Below are 19,432 nucleotides of genomic sequence, written 5' to 3'. Positions count from 1 at the left end.
TATTCTTGATACTAACTTAAATTTCAACCTACACATTAATAGCATGGTTTCTAAGTCATTAAAGATGCTTGGCTTTGTTAAAAGATGCAGCTATGACTTTACGACTGGTCGTTCTTTAAAATTTCTTTATTGTTCTTTGGTTAGACCACATTTAGATTATGCATCATGTGTTTGGTCACCTCAATATAACTGTCATATTAATAAAATCGAACAAGTTCAGCGTAAATTCTTACGTTATTATGCTTATAAGATGCATCTCACTGGTCAAAGTTATGAGTCTTTACTGCAAATTATTCGACTTGACTCATTACAGAGTCGTCGTCAACATAAAGATCTTTGCTTCTTATATAACTTAATTCATGGTCATAAATTCTGTATCCCACTTTTAAATAAAATTGGTCTACATGTACCTTCAAGAACCACCCGTTCTGTGACCACCTTCCACGAGGTCATTAACCGCACAAATTATAGTTCAAGTTCCTATCTCTCTAAAACTCTTAAATTAGCAAACACATTATCTCCGCAAATTGATTTCTTTGTGAACGACTTTACTGCGTTTTCCACACAATTATATTTATACTTAACTTAATGTTCTGATTTCAAGACTGATTTGTCAACTACTGTTATTGTCTTTGTTCTAGGATAAGTTGTATTTGTCAATTTCAAAATGTTCTAGCTCTCAATTGTTGAATGAGAGCAAGTAAGTTTATTCTTTATTATTGTTTGTTATGTATTTACCAATTTTGTATCTACTAGATCTTATTTTTCTAATTTGTGTGACATTTTAATTGTAAAAAATTTTAATTGTATCATGTACTAATGGACTTCGGTCCGTAAATGAATAATAAATATATTATAAGTTTGTAGACCTGGCAACGCTGTAACCAATCAACTTATCTGAATCGTAATGACAGCTTATCAAGGAACAAAGAATTTCCATATGTCATAATATGCCATTTGTTTTTGTTTTAACATTTTTATTGTAGTTGTAATGTAAAATTGTAATGTTAATTATAATTTAATAGGGCTTTTCATCGATTGTCATTTGTTTCGAGCTTCTGTCAAATGTCGCATAATCCGTCCAGAAGCTCGAAACAAATGACTGTGAATGAAAAGCCCTATTGTAAACACAGCATTGTATGTATTTGTATATTGTAATATTTTGTAAATGTGAAGTTGTAAAAAGTGTTCCTTATATAGGGAATTGTTGTATAATTATTAATGAAATACATAAAATCAAGTGTAATAAAATGGAGGTAAAACAAGAGATTAGTGATGAATCCTGTAAAGTAGAAACAGAGTATAATGACTTGGATGATGCCCTTTTGGTTTTGGATAGCTTTAAATGTGAACTTAAGGAGAAATCCAGTGGGCATAGTACACATGGCACCTATGATTATTTATACTTAGAGGAACATTCCATAAAAACTGAAATAGAAAAACTTGGGAATAAATTTAGCCCATTTGAAAAAAACCAACAAAATGAAACAGGTTAGTAAACTATTATATTTAATCCTTTCTTCCATATTTAGACCTAGTATAAATATAATTTTGATCTTAAATACAATTTAAGGATGGTCTGTCTTCTGTATCCTTCATAGAGCTGAAATACTGTTTTATTTAACCCTTCGTATGTAACGCCCTGTCTAGTAGACTGAAAAAGATTATTTTAGTCCCTTCTGCTTGCTTAGGAGTTAGCAGCCTTCTATTTTAGGTATTCCCAGAAAGTGGCAGTTTGTACCCAGACGGCTATAAACTGCTGTTGATGCGTTATTGTATTTTAAGTATTTGTAGTTATCGGTCCATTGGACCCAGCGTTACAGTTACAGATGAAGAATATGGTTGTGTTGTAGTCATGATATTATGACAAGAAGACAAATCAATGCACATGATGGTCTTGCATCCCTATCACCACTGCGACATAAACCAGAGACAACTTTCCTGGCTCCAAGTTGAATTCTTTATTTGTGTTCATGTTCATTCGTGTTAATACAATAGTTATCTCTCACGTGTTGCTTCAAAACGTATTGAATGAGATTTTTGTTTATTCGTTTATGTAGTAAAAACTTTTATATTATATAGTTATATAAATTTTGTGGTGAAAACGTTCAGTTTACTATGTTAATATCACCTAATTTGTTTATCGAACGCAAGTTGCTCTCAGCTATCTGTACCTACTTTATAAAGAAGACTAATTTTTGTTTACCATGTATTGTGCAGTGGTGGGTTGTTTAAACAATAACAATAAAAAAAGTAAAACTTTTTCGAAGTGCCATTCTTTCGTGTTTCCTAGAGACAAACATATACATAAAGTGTGGGTCTTCAAGTGTTTTTCAGCGAGAATATGCTTAAAACATTTTACAGAAGCTGACTATTGTTTTAAAAGAAAAACTATTGGGATTACCTGACAACAAGTGGAAGTTAAGAAATGATGCAATACTTTCTCTTCATTTAATAAAGACCCCAAGTGCTAAAACATCGATTGAAAATACACGCAAAATACACGATGTATTAAAAAACATGTAAGTATTTTGATTTTATACACAATTTAACGACAGACAAAATGTTTCTATAGATACTAATGGCTATTTTAATAGAACTCTGAATTCGAAGTAACACTGTATTTTTGATAGCTCCATAAATAACTCATTTTGGATGTATTTTTTACTACGAATATGGTAATGAAATGTGTTCTTTATGTATTTAACTTTTATTACAGAGAAAACACAAATAAACTACAACCTGAAATGTCAAATGTGTTAGATCAGATTGCAAAACAAGCAGTAGAAGAAACTTGCGACACAAAATTTAAGGATATCGCTACTCAAACAGTAATGTAAGAGAAAAACCTATTTTTAAAATCTACAAATTTACATAATACAGGAGAACCCCAATTATCCGTGCTCCTCGGGACCGGACGTTGGCACAGAAAATTGAAAAGCACGGATAATCCGAACATTTATTTCTTATTGTAATACATATGTACGTATATCCATACATATAACCCTACCATAAAAAGACAACAGAAAAAATAAATCTTTCATTATGAGTCTCCCTCTCTGCGTATAGAGTTTCCGCCGAGTGATTTACAGTGACTCTATTTTGATAAAACCTCCAAAATGCAATTTAAGAAATAGAAAATTATAGCACGGATAAACCGCAGCCTGGATAATCCGCAGCCTGGATAATCCGCACACGGATAATCAGGGTTCTACTGTACATATTTGTTATGATCTACTTAAAAATTAATTAATTTCAGTGAAAACGACATAGTCAAAAAAGCCATGGAACAAATAAAGAATTTGCAAACTGAAAATAAAAAATTGAAGGAACTTCTTAGTAGAGAGAAGGAGGAAAAAAGTACAGTTGAAAGAATTTTTACTGAAGGGCAGTTAAAAAAATTAAAAACTAAAAAACAAATTAAGTGGTCAATTGAAGATTTTGCCTCAGCAATTCCTTTGCACGCTGCAGGGGCAAGGTCCTATCGTTTATTAAGAAAAAGAGGCTACTTCCTTTCAGCTGTAGGAACGTTAAGACGATGGGATTCCAGATGCTAACGATAAATCGTTTACTTGGGTAAACCACGTTTCTGAGGGTGGTTTACTAAAACCAACCCTGGAATTTGTAACTAAATGTAGTGAACTGGAACATATTTTTCGTACTTATAATCACAGTACATTAAAAATTAGTAAACATCATCTGAAAAACCTATTAGAAGCCGCAAAACAAGTAAATCTCAGTGACGACGTAAAATTACTTTTTTTTAGATGTAAAATGTATTTTAAAATAAGGATGCTAAATAAAAATATTAAAGATAATTATAATATCCGCAAGAGGAAAATCATAAAAATTTTCAAATAATATAAATAAATAATAATATATAATATTCATAAAGTCTGAAGTATGACATGCTTTTCGTTTATTTTTCAAATTATTTATGTTTTACCGGCTCTGTATAATATTTAATTTATGTCTTATAGCTTTATTTATTTTGTTTGTAATGTACACAATCAAATCGTAGATTCATATATTTCTATAATTAATTTTACAAATTAATTATGCATTTTCAAACCACGTGTTCACATAAAGTAACTAGTTATGAATTCTTAGTGCAACATATGGCATCAAGGGCCACTCACCGTTAACAGTTCAAGTTTCAAGTTATTCATTTATAGTAATGAAACAGCGTTGCCAGTCATGCGCCAGTCGATTGAATTTAGAATTGCAAGTGTGTATATCTTCCTGTCATAGTATCATGTGTTGTAGTGATGTTATTATCATTAGAGCAAGTAACGACTATTGTATCTACTTTGATTATTTTGATTACTCTGATTACTTCATACCAATCGTATCAGATCGAGTAACGACTATAGGGAACTTGAACATTTTTTTTATTACATAATATTGTTCAGTTTTGTATAAAAATGAGATTTCCAAAATTTCACGCTTCAAAAACTCATAATAACTTAGAAGTACAAATTTAAAGTCTTCGGTATCTTAAAATAGGTCAAACGGCCCGTGACGTCACTCAGTTTAACTATATGGTTCCGTTTATGGTTATAACAGTAATGTGGGAGGGAGGGGATGTGACATGAGGTGAAGTAGATGGGATCACTTTCATGGGCTAAATGGGGAAGGCAATATGGCGGAACAACTCTTTGGCAGTGTATTCTGTTCTATATAAAGTATATAATTATAAAGTTGTATTATATTATATCCATCCATCCAATGGCACTACAGCCCAAATCGAGCCTGGGCCTCCTTCAATAAGTTTCTCCAATCATTTCGATTTACCGCTGTTCTTTTCCATGAACGCGTTCCCAGGAAGTTCCTGGCATCCTCATCGACCTCGTCTTCCCATCTCTTTTTAGGTCTTCCAACCAGTCTTCTTCCCTGCATTCTTGCATTCAGCAATTTTCTGGGGATTCTATTCTCATGCATGCAGACCACGTGCCCTGCCCACCGTAATCTCTGCAGTTTAGTGTGTTGTGCTAGAGTTGGTTCGCTATATTGCTCGTATATTTCTCTATTATACCTAATTCGCCAGTTGTTATTTTCCCTTATTGGGCCCAGTATCCTACGTAATACTTTTCTTTCAAACACATCTAATGCATTGGCAGATTTCTGTGTCACCACCCATGTTTCGCAGCCATAACTTACTATGGGCCTGATTATTGTTTTATATACCCGGAGTTTTGTTTTCCGGTGTACGTCTCGCGATTTGAATATGTGGCCCATCGCGAAATAGGCTTTATTTGCCAGCACAAGCCTTCTATTTATTTCCGGTTCTTCTTCACTGCTTGCAACCAGATCCATTCCTAGGTACGTGAATCTATTCACATGTTCTATATCGTCAATAAAGTGTTGTTGCGCCGGTCTATTTGATCTGGTTTGTATGGGTAGTTTTGTTTTATTTGTGTTTATTGCTAGCCCTACTGCTTCTGCACTCTGTTTCAACTCAACGTAGGTTTCTTCCGCTGCATTCATTGTTCTGCTCATTATGTTTATATCATCCGCGTATGCTGCTAATTGGGTAGATTTGTTTGTAAGTATGTTATTTCCGCTTACCGTCATAATATATTATAATATGTTATATTATATAAATATATATAATTAATAATTTGAATAATTAATTAACAACATATATTCCACATATAACATAAAAAACCTGCCCGCCGCCATATTGCCTTCCCCAAAAGTGTCAAATCAAGTGGTCCCATTTAGTAAACACGAGAGCATCTCTTATGTCATATCCCCTCTCTCCCACATCACTGGGTTATAATGGACAGCCTAAGTCTGACGTCACAAATGTCACAAAATTGGGAGGAGCTTATATTGGCTCCAAACAATTTTGTTTGTAACCTTAAATGGTCATAAGGAATTTTTCATTTATGTGCTTTGTGTGGCAAAATAAGACTTCATTTAGGTATTTCGTTAAAGAAACGTGTTAATTAAGAGATTTTTATTCGTTTTTGCTCAGGTGGTTTTTATTCCTTAGTGATTGAAAATAAACATAACCTCAAAACTGTTTACATTCTAATCATTGCATTAAATTAACTCACCTGGGCAAAAACGAATAAAAATCTCTTAATTGGCACGTTTCTTTAACTAAATACCTAAATGAAAAGTCTTATTTTGTCACACAAACCACGTAAACAATAAATTAAAAATTCCTTATGAGTGTTTAACCAGAGAACAAGGACCACAGAGAAGCGACACGCCTTTGATCCTTCGTGAGCACGCCGCCAATGACCTTGAAAGCAACCTGAATAACCAGCGTACCAATAGTCAGTGGGCATGTCACACAATACATATAAATTCGTAAATAAAATTAAGCATTTATGTTGACTTTCAATAAATATAAAATATTGCACCGAAAAAAAAGTTGCGTGCAGGGCCGACTTTTGTTGGCATTCTTTATAATAATGGAATCATTTTTGATTTACAAAAGGTTGCAAATATATCGCACAATGCAAAGTAATGGTGAAAATCATATTGATTGGAACCATAAATATAAATAGCTTTTTGTTTATCCTGATTTTGGCATTGAAAGACCAATAATAAAATATACCTATTTCCTACGGTAGGTGTGACATTCACTGATTGTTTTTGGCTTGGGCTGATACAAGATATAATTTGTTCGTCGGGGTATTTCCTAATAAATTATATTTTTTAATATGGGTTATCGAAAAATAACATAGCCATTGTAACTTCCACGGAAATGTCACAAACTCTGAAAGTTCCAATTCTCTTTGAGTGACAAATGTTCGTGATCGATAAAAAGACTTTATGTTGAAATCGAATGTCAATATTGTTATTGTCTTGGAAACGTATACCTTCTCTGATATATCTTTGGAGCAAAAGTATGAAGACATTTTACATTTAATTCTCTTCATGTTTCATAATTTGACAATGTTTCTTTAAGCGGAATTTTATCTCTGTAAATATTTTAAATTGGCTCTAAGCAGTACAAATATTGCCGAACGTCAAGAACCTAAAGCTTGTCACGCACGGAAAGCTATAATATAATATACGGTGATGAGTGCGCTAATATCCGAAAAAATAACCCAAAAGACGGAAAACATAATACGTTGTGAAATAAAACACAAGACTACAATATAATATCGATGTATCCACCTTTGTACCTTTGCATCCACAAAAGACATGTTAAACTACAAAATCGTCTACTTTCTTTGTTTCTAAAGATATTAGGTACATTCAAAAATACAAACTATTCAGAAAACAACACTACAATACGATTCCGATGTATGCTCCGATCCATATATATAGGTAACCTTTGTTATTTATATTTAAATAATTAAAATTTGGCAGATAATTTTTGTATACTGCACTGCAAAAGGTAGATAAGTATTTAGTTTTTTCATTATTGAATGTAAGTTTGTTTATTTGCAACCGTGTTTTTGCAATTTTGAAGTCTTGTTCTGCTATAATTTTAAGATTTTCTCAATTATCGGCCCAATTATGTTTCCAACAATTTTTGTTTGAATCGTACTTTGTTTTTGTCGTTTAAATAAAAAATTCTCGTGTATAGAACTCTTTATATTTTTTTATTTCGTAAAAATAGGACGATAACATACCTTGGAGTGGACATAGGATATCTTGGAGTGCGATAACATACGGAAAACATCTGTTGAATTTTTGACCTGGCTGACCCTTCGTAGACTTACGTCTGACACCAAATTTAATATTTTTAATTTGAAATATCCCTTGCTTGGCAGAGCGAAGTTTAGTTTTTTATGCATTACGTAGGGGTAATTAAATTCAAGAAAATGAATCACTTTCGTCATGATTTATTATCAATAATATTTAATCAAGTCAAATTAAGACTATTAGATACGTAATAACTAATACTTATGTAAAAATTACAAAGCAATTACAATTACCTGTTATTATTCTTACGAAATCTAAATAAACTTATTTCTCTTCCTGTCGCAGATGAACATCCGTGAAACACATACGAGTAACCAGACATTTTAACTATTATAATTATATAAATGCTCAAACAAACTTTTAAGTCGAGTATTTACCATACACGCCTACGGACTATCGTAAAACAACCAGGAGGGACAGAATTAGCATGCTGGTGATACTTAAAGCAACCAGGTTCGCGCATGCGTCTTCAAAAACGGTACACGTTTTTAGTGCGGTTGTGTCGTTTCTCTGTGGTCCTTGTTCTCTGGTTTAACATTATAAACAGAATTGTTTGGAGCCAAATATAAGCTCCTCCCAATTTTGTGACGTCAAGACTTAGGCTGTCCATTAGGTATGTTCTTCTTCTTCTTCTTTAGTTTATTGGCCTCCACCTATTTTGGTATACCTCGTCGCGAAATAAAGGAAAAATATTTATGTTCTATTAACATTTATCGTATGTCATTGTAATAATATATACCAGTTTGTTGACATTGGAGTTTGATATAGTTATTGAAGAAAAGGAAAGAAGGTTTACTACGGAAAATAAAACCATTTTGTAAAAGTACAGTTTTCTATGAATAGTTCAAACGATCAAAACACTTGTAACGTCAAATAAATGTATTTTCTACTGACGTCTATAACGTCTAATTTAAAATTCTGTACGAATGACGTCACGACGCGTTTTAGGCCACCTGTTTTAATTTGAATTTTTAATCGCCTTTGGGGACCAAACGAAAGACCTACAAATTTTTTTTATCTTTGATACATGTTTTAAATTATGTTCTGTTGTGATTTATAACATTTTTTTCGAATTTAAACATTTATGCAAGTTCCCTATTGTATCTACAACCAGTACACTTGATTACTTTCTATAAAAAAAACCAAATCGTATCCCAGCGAGTAACGGACGGGACCGGTATTTTACGAGTGTTATCGAATATCGTTATCGGTATGAAGCGTTTTAAGGGTGTGACTGAATACCTATACAAAATACCTACCTTCTGAGAAATACGATTCTCGATATGATTACCGGTACTCAAATACAAAAGTAACAAAAGTAATCATAGTAACCAAATCATTTTTATCCCTTAAACATATTGGTGAAGGTCGTTGTTATATCGGAATACCTGTACAAAATACCTACCTACTGAGAAATACGATTCTCGATTTAACGGTACTCAAATACAAAAGTAACAAAAGTAATCATAGTAATCAAAGTAACGAATACCGTAAATGATTACTTTAAACAAAAGTAACGATTTATCCCTTAAACAGATCGGTGAAGGTCGTTATATCGGAATACCTATACAAAATATCTACCTACTGAGAAATACGATTCTTGATATGATTACCGGTACTCAAATACAAAAGTAACAAAAGTAATCAAAGTAATGAATACTGTAAATGATTACTTTATACAAAAGTAACGATTTGTAACGAATACGCAAAAGTAACTATAATCAACATCACTATTGTGTTGTATTGTGCTTAGGCGATGTTTTATAAAGTAAGTAAGTAAGAGTAAGTTTTACAAAAGTAATCAAAGTAATGAATACTGTAAATGATTACTTTATACAAAAGTAACGATTTGTAACGAATACGCAAAAGTAACTATAATCAACATCACTATTGTGTTGTATTGTGCTTAGGCGATGTTTTATAAAGAAATCAAATAATGAGATACCCAGTCACCTATGACTTAGTCCACGAACATCTTTTTCGAAGAATCCAACAAGGCAACCTCCCAAGAGCTCTTCAATTTTGTCAGTGCTTGTATAAATCCTTCCCATGTTATTGCAATGTCTTGCGTTCCTTCTATGGTTTCTCCGGTATTTGACATGTTAATGGTATATTCTGGTGCTTCATTTTCTGTTGATAATAGTTTTTGAAAATACCTTTCTATTATTTTTTCTTCGTGTGTCAAAATGTTTCCTGTTTCGTCTCTAATTTTTAATTGGACTGTATTTTTTCCCCTTCTTACAGTTTTCATGGTCTTATAAAACAGCTTTTGGTTACTTTTACTATCTTATTCTATTTTTCCCCGAATTGTTTACTTTCTTCTTTTGCATCTTTTATCATATTTTTTACTATTTTTCTGTTCTATATATTACTCATATGTTTCAGTTGTTTTGCTTGATAGTTACCTTCTTTTAAAGGTACCTTCTTTTCTTTTCCTTTGTTTCTGATTTAATTTGTTCATTCCACCAAGCCTCCTTGGATGCCTCAATAATAATTTCTTTTATACCATTCCATAATTGATCCACATCTGCATCTATCATTTTTAATTGTCTTTTTTCAATTTCTCGATTTATTATTTCTTCATATTTAGTTCTCACATTTTCTTCTGTCAACTTGTAAGATCTTATTGATTCAAATTCTACTTTTCTTTCTGTATTTCTTTTCTTCGATAGACAAAAAATGGCCAAACGTGATCGCAAACATCCATTAGTGGATTGCATAATAAGAAGAAGAATTTCTTTTCTGTTCCTCGTTCTTCATAATTTGGTGTTTAATTTTTGTTACACCAGTTAGTGATCACTATTGATCTCTGCACCTCTTCTTAATTTGGAGTCGGTAATGTTTGCCCTGTAGTCTTTTTCCACTATTGCATAATCGATTATTGATTTTTCTCCTCTGCTTATAACTTTCCGTGTGTATTTGTGAATATTATTAGATTATGTAGTTGACAGTATTCAAGCAGTCTCTTGCCGTTATTGTTCCTCGTATCTTCCCCATGTGCACCGATTACTTTCTTATATATTTGTGTTCTTGTTTACCAACTCTGCTGTTAAAGTCTCCAGCGATGAATATTCTTCCTTCGCATTCTTATGTAATTATTGTTAGCTCGTCCCAAAATGTATCTTTTATTGCTGAGTTCTTGTCTTCGCTTGGTCAATATACAGCTAATATTGTGCAGTTTTCTCCATGTATGCCTGTCAATTCTACTTTTAATATTCTTTCGTTAATTGCCTGCCACGTGTTGAAAGTTGAAAAAAAAAATAACTTAGGCGTTAATTTGATTAGTTCTTTGTTTTCACATTCATTTTCTGAATGTAAATATTGTACTGAAAAATTTATATTACAGTCAGTTTGATTTTTAGATTTTCTCCAAGACACCAAAATGGAAATCATGGAAGCACTACCTGAACATTCATCGCACGAAGCAAATTATACAAATCCTCATGCTGAAGGAAAAACATCAACTAAATACATCAACGAAAGACCTTACAAATGTGAAATTTGTTTTAAGCAGTTTAGTGAAGCAAGTCGTTTAGAAATACATTTGAGGGTGCACACTGGAGAAAAACCTCACAAGTGTGAAATTTGTTTTAAGCCATTTAGTCGAGCAGGTCATTTAAAAACACATTTGAGAGTGCACACTAGAGAAAAACCTCACAAGTGTGAAATTTGTTTTAAGCAGTTTAGTAAAGTAGGTAATTTAAAAGTACATTTGAGAGTGCACACTGGAGAAAATCCTCACAAGTGTGAAATTTGTTTTAAGCCATTTAGTCGAGCAGGTCATTTAAAAACACATTTGAGAGTGCACACTAGAGAAAAACCTCACAAGTGTGAAATTTGTTTTAAGCAGTTTAGTAAAGTAGGTAATTTAAAAGTACATTTGAGAGTGCACACTGGAGAAAATCCTCACAAGTGTGAAATTTGTTTTAAGCCATTTAGTCGAGCAGGTCATTTAAAAACACATTTGAGAGTGCACACTAGAGAAACACCTCACAAGTGTGAACTTTGTCCTAAGCAATTTATTCGAGCAAGTGATTTAAAATCACATTTGAGAGTGCACACTGGAGAAAATCCCCACTCATGTGAAATTTGTTTTAAACAGTTTATTCAAAAAAGTAATTTAAAAAAACATATGAGAGTGCACACTGGGGAAAAACCCCACAAGTGTGATATTTGTCTTAGACAATTTATTCAAGCAAGTGATTTGAAATTACATTTGAGATTTCACACTGGAGAAAAACCTCACAAGTGTGAAATTTGTTTTGAGCAGTTTACTTCGTCAAGTCATTTGAAATACCATTTGAGAGGTCACACTGGAGAAAAACCTCACAAGTGTGAAATTTGTTTTAAGCAATTTATTCAATCCAGTCATTTAAAAAGACATTTGTTAGTGCACACTGGAGAAAAACCTCACAAGTGTGAAATTTGTTTTAAGCAATTTATTCAAGCGAGTGATTTGAAAATACATTTGAGAGTGCACACTGGGGAGAAACCACACAAGTGTGAACTTTGTTATAAGCAATTTAGTCTAGCAGGCAATTTAAAACAACATATGAGAGTGCACACTGGGGAAAACCTCACAAGTGTGAAATTTGTTCTAAACAGTTTAGTCAAGCAAGTTATTTGAAATACCATTTAAGAGATCACACTGGGGAAAAACATCGCAAGTGTGAAATTTGTCTTAAGCAATTTCCTCGAGCAAGTCATTTAAAAAGACATTTCAGAGTGCACCCTGGAGAAAAACCTCACAAGTGTGAAATTTGTTTTAAACAATTTTCTGAAGCAAGTCATTTAAAAAAACACATTTGAGAGTGCACACTGGAGCAAAACCCCACTCATGTGAAATTTGTCTTAAGCAATTTATTCAATCTAGTGATTTAAAATCACATTTGAGAGTACACACTGGAGAAAAACCTCACAAGTGTAAAATTTGTCTTAAGCAATTTATGCGAGCAAATGAATTGAAGTTACATCTGAGAGTACACACTGGGGAAAAACCCTATAAGTGTGACATTTGTTTAAAGCAATTTTTTCAAGCAAGTCATTTAAAATCACATTTGAGAGTGCACACTGGAGAAAAACCTCACAAGTGTGAATTTTGTTTTAAACAATTTTCTGACACAAGCCATTTAAAAAAGACATTATTTGAGAGTGCACACTGGACAAAAACCTCACAAGTGTCAAATTTGTTTTAAGCTATTTATCCAATTCAGTCATTTAAAATCACCTTTGAGAGAGCACACTGGAGAAAAACTCCACTCGTGTGAAATTTGTCTTAAGCAATTTATTCAATCAAGTAATTAAAAAAAACATGAGTGCACACTTGTGTAAAACCTCACAAATGTGAAATTTGTTTTAAGCAGTTTAGTAGAGCAGCAAGTAATTTGAAATACCATTTGAGAGTGCACACTGGAGATTGATCTGAGTAACAGGGTTGGCAAAAACCAAGGTTTTTTCCAAGAAAACCAGGTTTATTTGGTTTAAACCAGGTTTATTTGATACAAAGTATAATAAGTCTAAATACTTTAAAAATAAATAAATTAGTTTTTAAAATAATAGTAATAAACAATGAAAAGAATGATTAAGACAACTTTTACTTTTATTTACACACACAAAAAATTAACATAAAAAACATGTTCAAACGTGTAATAAATTAAAACTGTCAAAGTGTCACTCGGGAAAAATTCAATAATTTTAGAGCTCTTGTGCAATTACTACTGATAATTCGATGAAATAAAATTATTTTGACATAATATTTAAAAATCAGATCAGTAGACAATTACAATGGTTTTGAATCGTCGTCATGGTAACCAATATCGCCGTCGTGGTAACCCATTATATTGAAAGTTTGGTTTTGACAACCTTGTCTAAGAATTAATTTGTGTATTTTCACTTCTAAATAAAAATTGATATAACTCTATTTTTTGTGGCTTTTTTCCAAACCTACGGTTTTACAAAAAATATTGTTCTTAACTCATGCGGAAAGTGTCTTCCCTGCACTCGAATGCTTGCCCGAACTCCGCTATCGCGTCGTTCGGGTCAACGGCAGTCTCGTGCGTGAAAGTATCACTTTCCGCACTAGTTAGGAAAATAACTATTCTATGATCTTTTAGGCACTAATGTTTAGTTTTAGTTGACTTTATTTATTTTTTAATAACTTCTAAACAAATGAAAAACACTAAATTTATATCTTTTATTTTACAAACTACGTTATCTAATTTATTTATTACACCAAATTTACTAATTTATCTAATTACAAATTCAAAAATTATACCGCGCCCGTTACATATCAAAGTACACCGACGGTTTCAAATTCGCAACTAAACTCTAATTCCAAAAATGTCTATATAGTTATGTACAATTAGTCTACTGATTTCCAAGGCCCGGCCCTGATTCCAGGGCCGGCCTGGGACCGTGACAAAACTTCAGATTAATGCATGACAATGCACGTTGCCATACCGCAAGATTCACCTGTGAGTACTTAATGAAGTCGGGATTCAAGTTTTGCCATAGCTGGCACGCAGTCCCGATTTTAACCCAATTGAACACATTAAGGACAACCTCGAAAAACGGATAGGAGCAAGAGTACCAGCCCCTACATCCTTCGGAGAGACCAAGACGGCTGGGGTAGAGGAGTGACAATATTCCCCAATCGGATATCCATATTACGAATGGATTTCCGAACCTGGAAGTCCCAAGGGCCAGAGGAGGCGACACCCATTATTAATACTTATAATTTTTTAATTAGGCTATGACTAATTAGACACCCAACGGCCCCACAGGCAGAGTAGTTAGGCCAATTATAACTTACACTGCCGAAACAGCAGCGGGACTCTGTGCACTTTCGTTTCAAGCGATGCGATCGTATTTATGCAAATTTGCAGAGTATAGACGTAAGTAGAAGAGGTGTTCCCAAATTCCCAACAGACTACTAAAGTACCAAAGTACACACGGACGTTTGCGGTGATTTGTTATCATCTGATTTTGACATAGACATATGGATTTTGATGAATTTTTGTGGTTATGTATATTAAGTATATTTTTTGTCTGTCTGATACTTTCATGTTTTTGAAAAATTTGTTCAAGAATGGAAATATGAAGACGTGGAAAGATATGCAGAAAATTGAGACAAGTTATGTAAGGTCTAGAACAGTTCACACAAAGAAACAAGATGATTTATACTATGAGTATAATCAATGTCATGCTATGAGTGTAACAGAAGTAACATAATATATGCTAGGAGAGTATTCATTGATATGGTAAGTCCTTTGTTACTTGCAATAATTAAAACTTATAGGTACTTGTCTATCTTTAGGATATAAGCCCAACTATAAAATTAGGACAGAGAAATCTAGTCCATTAATTGTCCCTCCAGACTGATTTGCAAACTGAGAGATCAAGGACAGGTTTCCGTCAGTTATATATTGGAAAACACATGCTGGACATAAAGAAGAATTAAGAACCATGCATCTGTCAAAAATACAAGAAAAAATGGTTGTAGAGAAATTAATGACTGAGGTGCCACGTAGTGAAGAATGTGAAGGTACATGAGCAATTTCAGGTAAAATCCCTTTGGGATCCTATTATATTACATAATGTAACTTATAACACAGGTAGATGAAAGTGAGTGTAAGGCAGTGGTCTCCAATAAACACTGTACACAGCCTAAGGCATCTATTGGATACCACCGGTAAGTCGGTGGCCACTTCAATTCACTTCTTAATTTGAATTAGTTTTGGAATTACTCTTTTCTTTAACTCTGTTTGGTTGTAAGATAGCTTTTTCCTTCAAAGTTTATTAAAAGAACGAAAATGAACAATTTTCCTACAACGTGACATACGCAGCCTACAGCGTGACATACGCAGCCTACAGCGTCTGTTGGAGACAACAGCCTTACACATTGTTTTGTAGAGTTTGTAAAATTTGTATTCACTGTTACCAGTGCAACTGTAAAGTATATGAGGTGAAAAATACCTTGTGAATAATACTAACTCTGTTTTAGATGATGCTGTAAGGTGTTTGGAAGAAACTTCAATTATCAAATCAAGACATGAGGAGGAAATTAATGAGTTTGTCAGAGGGAAGCTAGAACTGACAATTGTGATCAAGGAAAACACCAAAAAAATATTGTAATTCAAAGAACAATGGAATAATTTTAGAAAAAGGTAAAGAAATTACAAAGAAGTGAAAAATTGAGACGCAGGAGCCTCCTCGGGACCGGATGTGGCACGGATAATAATTGAAAAGCATGGATAATCTGATCATTAATGTCTTATGTAATATGATACATATGTATATTATACAGTCGGAAAAATGAAAGAATACCCATGAACGATCACATCAATCACTTATTTTTTTGCTGTCTTTCTATAACGAACGTTTGTCATTTATAGAAAACGACAGCAAATACAAAATAAGTGATTGATGTGATCGTTCATGGGTATAGGGCTTTTCATCGACTGTCATTTGTTTCGAGCTTCTGTCATGTGTCACATAATATTAATATATCTACGCCATACGTCTTTGGTTTGTATCATTGGTATATATCAATAACGTATGGCGTAGATATATTAATATTATGTGACACCTGACAGAAGCTCGAAACAAATGACTGTGAATGAAAAGCCCTACTCTTTCATTTTTCCGACTGTACATGATATGTACCTATCATAAAAAGATAACAGAAAAAATAAATCTTTCATTATGAGTCTCCTTTTCTGTATATAGAGTTTCTATCGAGTGATTTATAGTGACTCTATTTTGATAAAACCTCAAAAATTCAATTTGAGTAATCATAGCACGGATAATCTACACACGGATCAGGGTTCTACTGTAGTTGTATAGGCTAATTTACAAGAATGTTAGTTTGTTTTTATAGATTTTACTTGATTCATAATATTGTGAAATTTCTTATAAGATTATATTTATGTATGCATACTTAATTTAGGTATAAATTTTAAAGAATTGTTAAGTAATGATGTTATTTTATAGACAGCATTATATACTAGAGTTGTACTTTTAATATCAAAATATACTGGGTCCCAGGCGGGGTTTAGAGGGGGTTTTACCTTCGCCATTGCACCAATAAGAGCCTCCCTTCCTTTGATTTCCCAGATTTTTTATAAATAATAAAAAAATTTAAACATTAGGTATTTAGTGTTTTGTTTAGTTTGTATTTCTAGTAAACATTTTTTATTATCGTATATTTATGGCGAAAACAAAATTTAGTGTAAGGTTATAGAAATTAAAGTCATTTTGAATTTATGCAAGGCAGGTCCACAACAGCAATTTTTATTTTAAGACAGCTAATGGAAAAACTTGAGAAAGAGAAAATGAAAGACTTGCATATAGTATTTATTAATCGTGAGAAACATATGCCAAAGTTACTGGAAACCTACTGGTACTAAGTAGGAAAGGAATGCCGGTTGAATATGTGAGTGCTGCTAGACATGTATGAGATGGTAACAATCAGAGTTAGAGCAACGAAAACAGAATATTCTTTTAAAGATGGTATTACAAATCCACATAGAATAGTTAGCTGGAATAAACAAGAGCTCCACAAGATGTTTTATGTATGTAGGATCGATATTACTGAGCAATGAGAAAGTACATGGAGATACTAGATACAAGTAATAGACCTGGATACCGCGTATGAACAAAAAGTTGATTAATAGCAAGCTGAAAATTTGTTAATGGCTTAACGGTGTCTAGTCGGACAAACTTTGATGTACAGGAACATTGGAACAGGGGAAGTTTTAATTGTGGAACAGTTTAAAAACTAACTTTGATGTACAGGAACATTGGAACAGGGGAAGTTTTAATTGTGGAACAGTTTAAAAAGTTGGAACGTCAGATTACGAAAACGTCCCATGTATTTTGTTCGAAAAAACATCCAATTAATTTGTTAACCTTTCGTTAAACTCTCTTGCAACAATCAGACGTATTTATCACCAACTGGGCATTTTAATGAGTGGAACCCGAAGAACATGTCAAATGACAGGAATCATGTTAGTTGGTAATAGCAATCTGATTTTTGCATGAGAGTTTAATGAAAGGGTAACAAATCAATTGGATGTTTTGTCAGACAAAATACATGGGACATTTTCATAATCTGGCGTTCCAAATTTTTAAACTGTTCCACAATTAAAACTTCCAGTGTTCCCGTACATCAAAGTTTGTCTGACTAGATACCGTTAAGCCATTAACAAATTTTTAGCTTGCTATTAATCAAGTTTTTTTTTCATACGCGGGATCCAGGGCTAAATGGATGAAATGAGAAGGGGTAAGTGTAGTACTGTGTGATAGAAAGGTACCAATAAAACTCAAAAGTAAGTTCTATAGGACTGCATTAAGACTAGTTATGATGTATGGTACTGAATTTTTGGCAGTAAAACATTGGGATGAACAGAAATTGTATATTAGTGAGATGCGAATGCTTTGTTATTTTTGTTGGCCGAGTAGAGCAACTAGAAAAGATAAAGTTAGGAATGAGTATATAAGAGGAAATTGGGTGTGGATTCCATTGGAAACGAAATAAGAAACAGGTTAAGGTGGTTAGGTTATGAGCAACATAGAGATGAGGATCATCCCATACAAATAGCAGAGAGATGCTTAATCCCTGGAAGAAATAGAAGAGGAAGACTGAAAAAGACGTGGTGGGCGACAGTTGATCAGCATATGGGTGTAAATGGTATTCACTTTGATATGATACAAAAAAGTTTGGAGGAAAATAAATAGAAAGCCGACAAGAGGTAAGGCAAAGAGAGTAATAATAATATTCTAGAAATAAAAGTAATGAGAGGAAGAACCCTCTAACTAAACAAAACCTACCTAAATAATCAAAAATGTACAAAAATATTGGATTTAAAGTTACACATTCGCATATAAGTAGGATATTTTTACCTACATATCACCAAAGGACAAAGGAAAATTTTTTTATTGTACATGTACTTAATTTAATACATAATTATTATATTTTTACTGTCAACCCAAACAAAACAAAAAACAATTAAAAACACTAGAATAATATTTTCTCTTTTTAAAATGTGTTACAAACAAAGATAACAGATTAGAAATAACATATTTAGGTTATATTCGGAGCAGAGAGACCGGAACATACCGAAGCGGCTATGTCAAAATCAGATGACGATGACTGCCAATCACAGCAAACGTCCGTGCTGAGTTTAGTGTAGTCTCTTCTAGAACGTCTATATTCCTTGAGAATACGATCGAATAATACGATAATGCACGTAGTCCCAATGCAGGACCTGACACCACAAGGACAAAAATACTGACGGAAACGTGTAAATTGAAAATAGATCTAGATATCACAGGAAAATCATTATAGGATAGATAACGTAGCACAGACCTCAGGCAAAGCTGTAATATAGTGAATATAAATGACTGGACACTGAAAAGAAAAAAGAATGGTATAGCCGTATAAGAGGAATGGTAGAAGGAAGACTAGTAGAGATAGCACGAGACAGATCACCAAACGGCCGAAGGAGTGTAGGCAGGTCAAGGAAGAGATGAAGTAACAACCTGGATATCTGATGAGGGAAGGGAGGAGGCAACCGAAGAGGGGAGGCTCGCGGCGCGAGCCTATTAAAGAAGCAGGAAGAAAAAGAATTTTTGCTAAAAGCATCACTTGATAAACGACTTTTTTTCAATAATTTTATTGTTTTATTTTCCTCAAAGGTAGTTTTCACTGTATCTTTCATAAAATGTGGTCCAAGATTGACAACTTCTGCAAATTGAAAGA

At 33.1% G+C, this 19,432-nt stretch overlaps 3 protein-coding genes across 4 annotated transcripts in view; all 3 read left to right on the top strand.

Annotated features, from left to right (window-relative positions):
• Positions 1-19,432, top strand: part of LOC126888461 (zinc finger protein 664-like) — a 365,892-nt gene that overhangs the window by 37,690 nt on the left and 308,770 nt on the right. The window lies entirely within an intron of this gene.
• Positions 1,140-13,591, top strand: LOC114326445 (zinc finger protein 726-like). Of its 2 annotated transcripts, XM_050656790.1 has the most exons (3): positions 1,140-1,491; positions 11,034-11,978; positions 12,063-13,591. In XM_050656790.1, the coding sequence occupies exons 1-3, from the start codon at positions 1,140-1,142 to the stop codon at positions 12,296-12,298; spliced, it is 1,533 nt and encodes a 510-aa protein (XP_050512747.1). In that variant the 3' UTR covers positions 12,299-13,591. The 2 variants fall into 2 exon arrangements, with proteins under 2 accessions (XP_050512747.1, XP_050512746.1); XM_050656789.1 differs by having other exon boundaries at positions 11,034-13,591.
• On the top strand, positions 2,375-3,794 carry LOC114326446 (uncharacterized). Its single transcript, XM_028274817.2, has 3 exons — positions 2,375-2,522; positions 2,720-2,836; positions 3,260-3,794. Exons 2-3 carry the CDS (start codon positions 2,748-2,750, stop codon positions 3,555-3,557), a joined length of 387 nt encoding a protein of 128 aa, XP_028130618.1. The 5' UTR covers positions 2,375-2,522; positions 2,720-2,747; the 3' UTR covers positions 3,558-3,794.

Source organism: Diabrotica virgifera, chromosome 7 (assembly GCF_917563875.1).
Source record: "Diabrotica virgifera virgifera chromosome 7, PGI_DIABVI_V3a".
In the NCBI taxonomy this organism is placed as follows: domain Eukaryota; kingdom Metazoa; phylum Arthropoda; class Insecta; order Coleoptera; family Chrysomelidae; genus Diabrotica; species Diabrotica virgifera.
Note: the sequence above shows the minus strand (reverse complement) of the source record. Positions and strands in the feature narration are given on the sequence as shown.

Bases quoted from the DNA above. Each gene is read 5' to 3' on its own strand.
- LOC114326446 (XM_028274817.2), top strand. From the start codon at position 2,748: ATGTCAAATGTGTTAGATCAGATTGCAAAACAAGCAGTAGAAGAAACT. The intron at 2,837-3,259 runs GTAAGAGAAAAA...AATTAATTTCAG, and splicing joins ATCGCTACTCAAACAGTAAT to TGAAAACGACATAGTCAAAA.
- LOC114326445 (XM_050656789.1), top strand. From the start codon at position 1,140: ATGTATTTGTATATTGTAATATTTTGTAAATGTGAAGTTGTAAAAAGT. The intron at 1,492-11,033 runs GTTAGTAAACTA...TTTGATTTTTAG, and splicing joins AAACCAACAAAATGAAACAG to ATTTTCTCCAAGACACCAAA.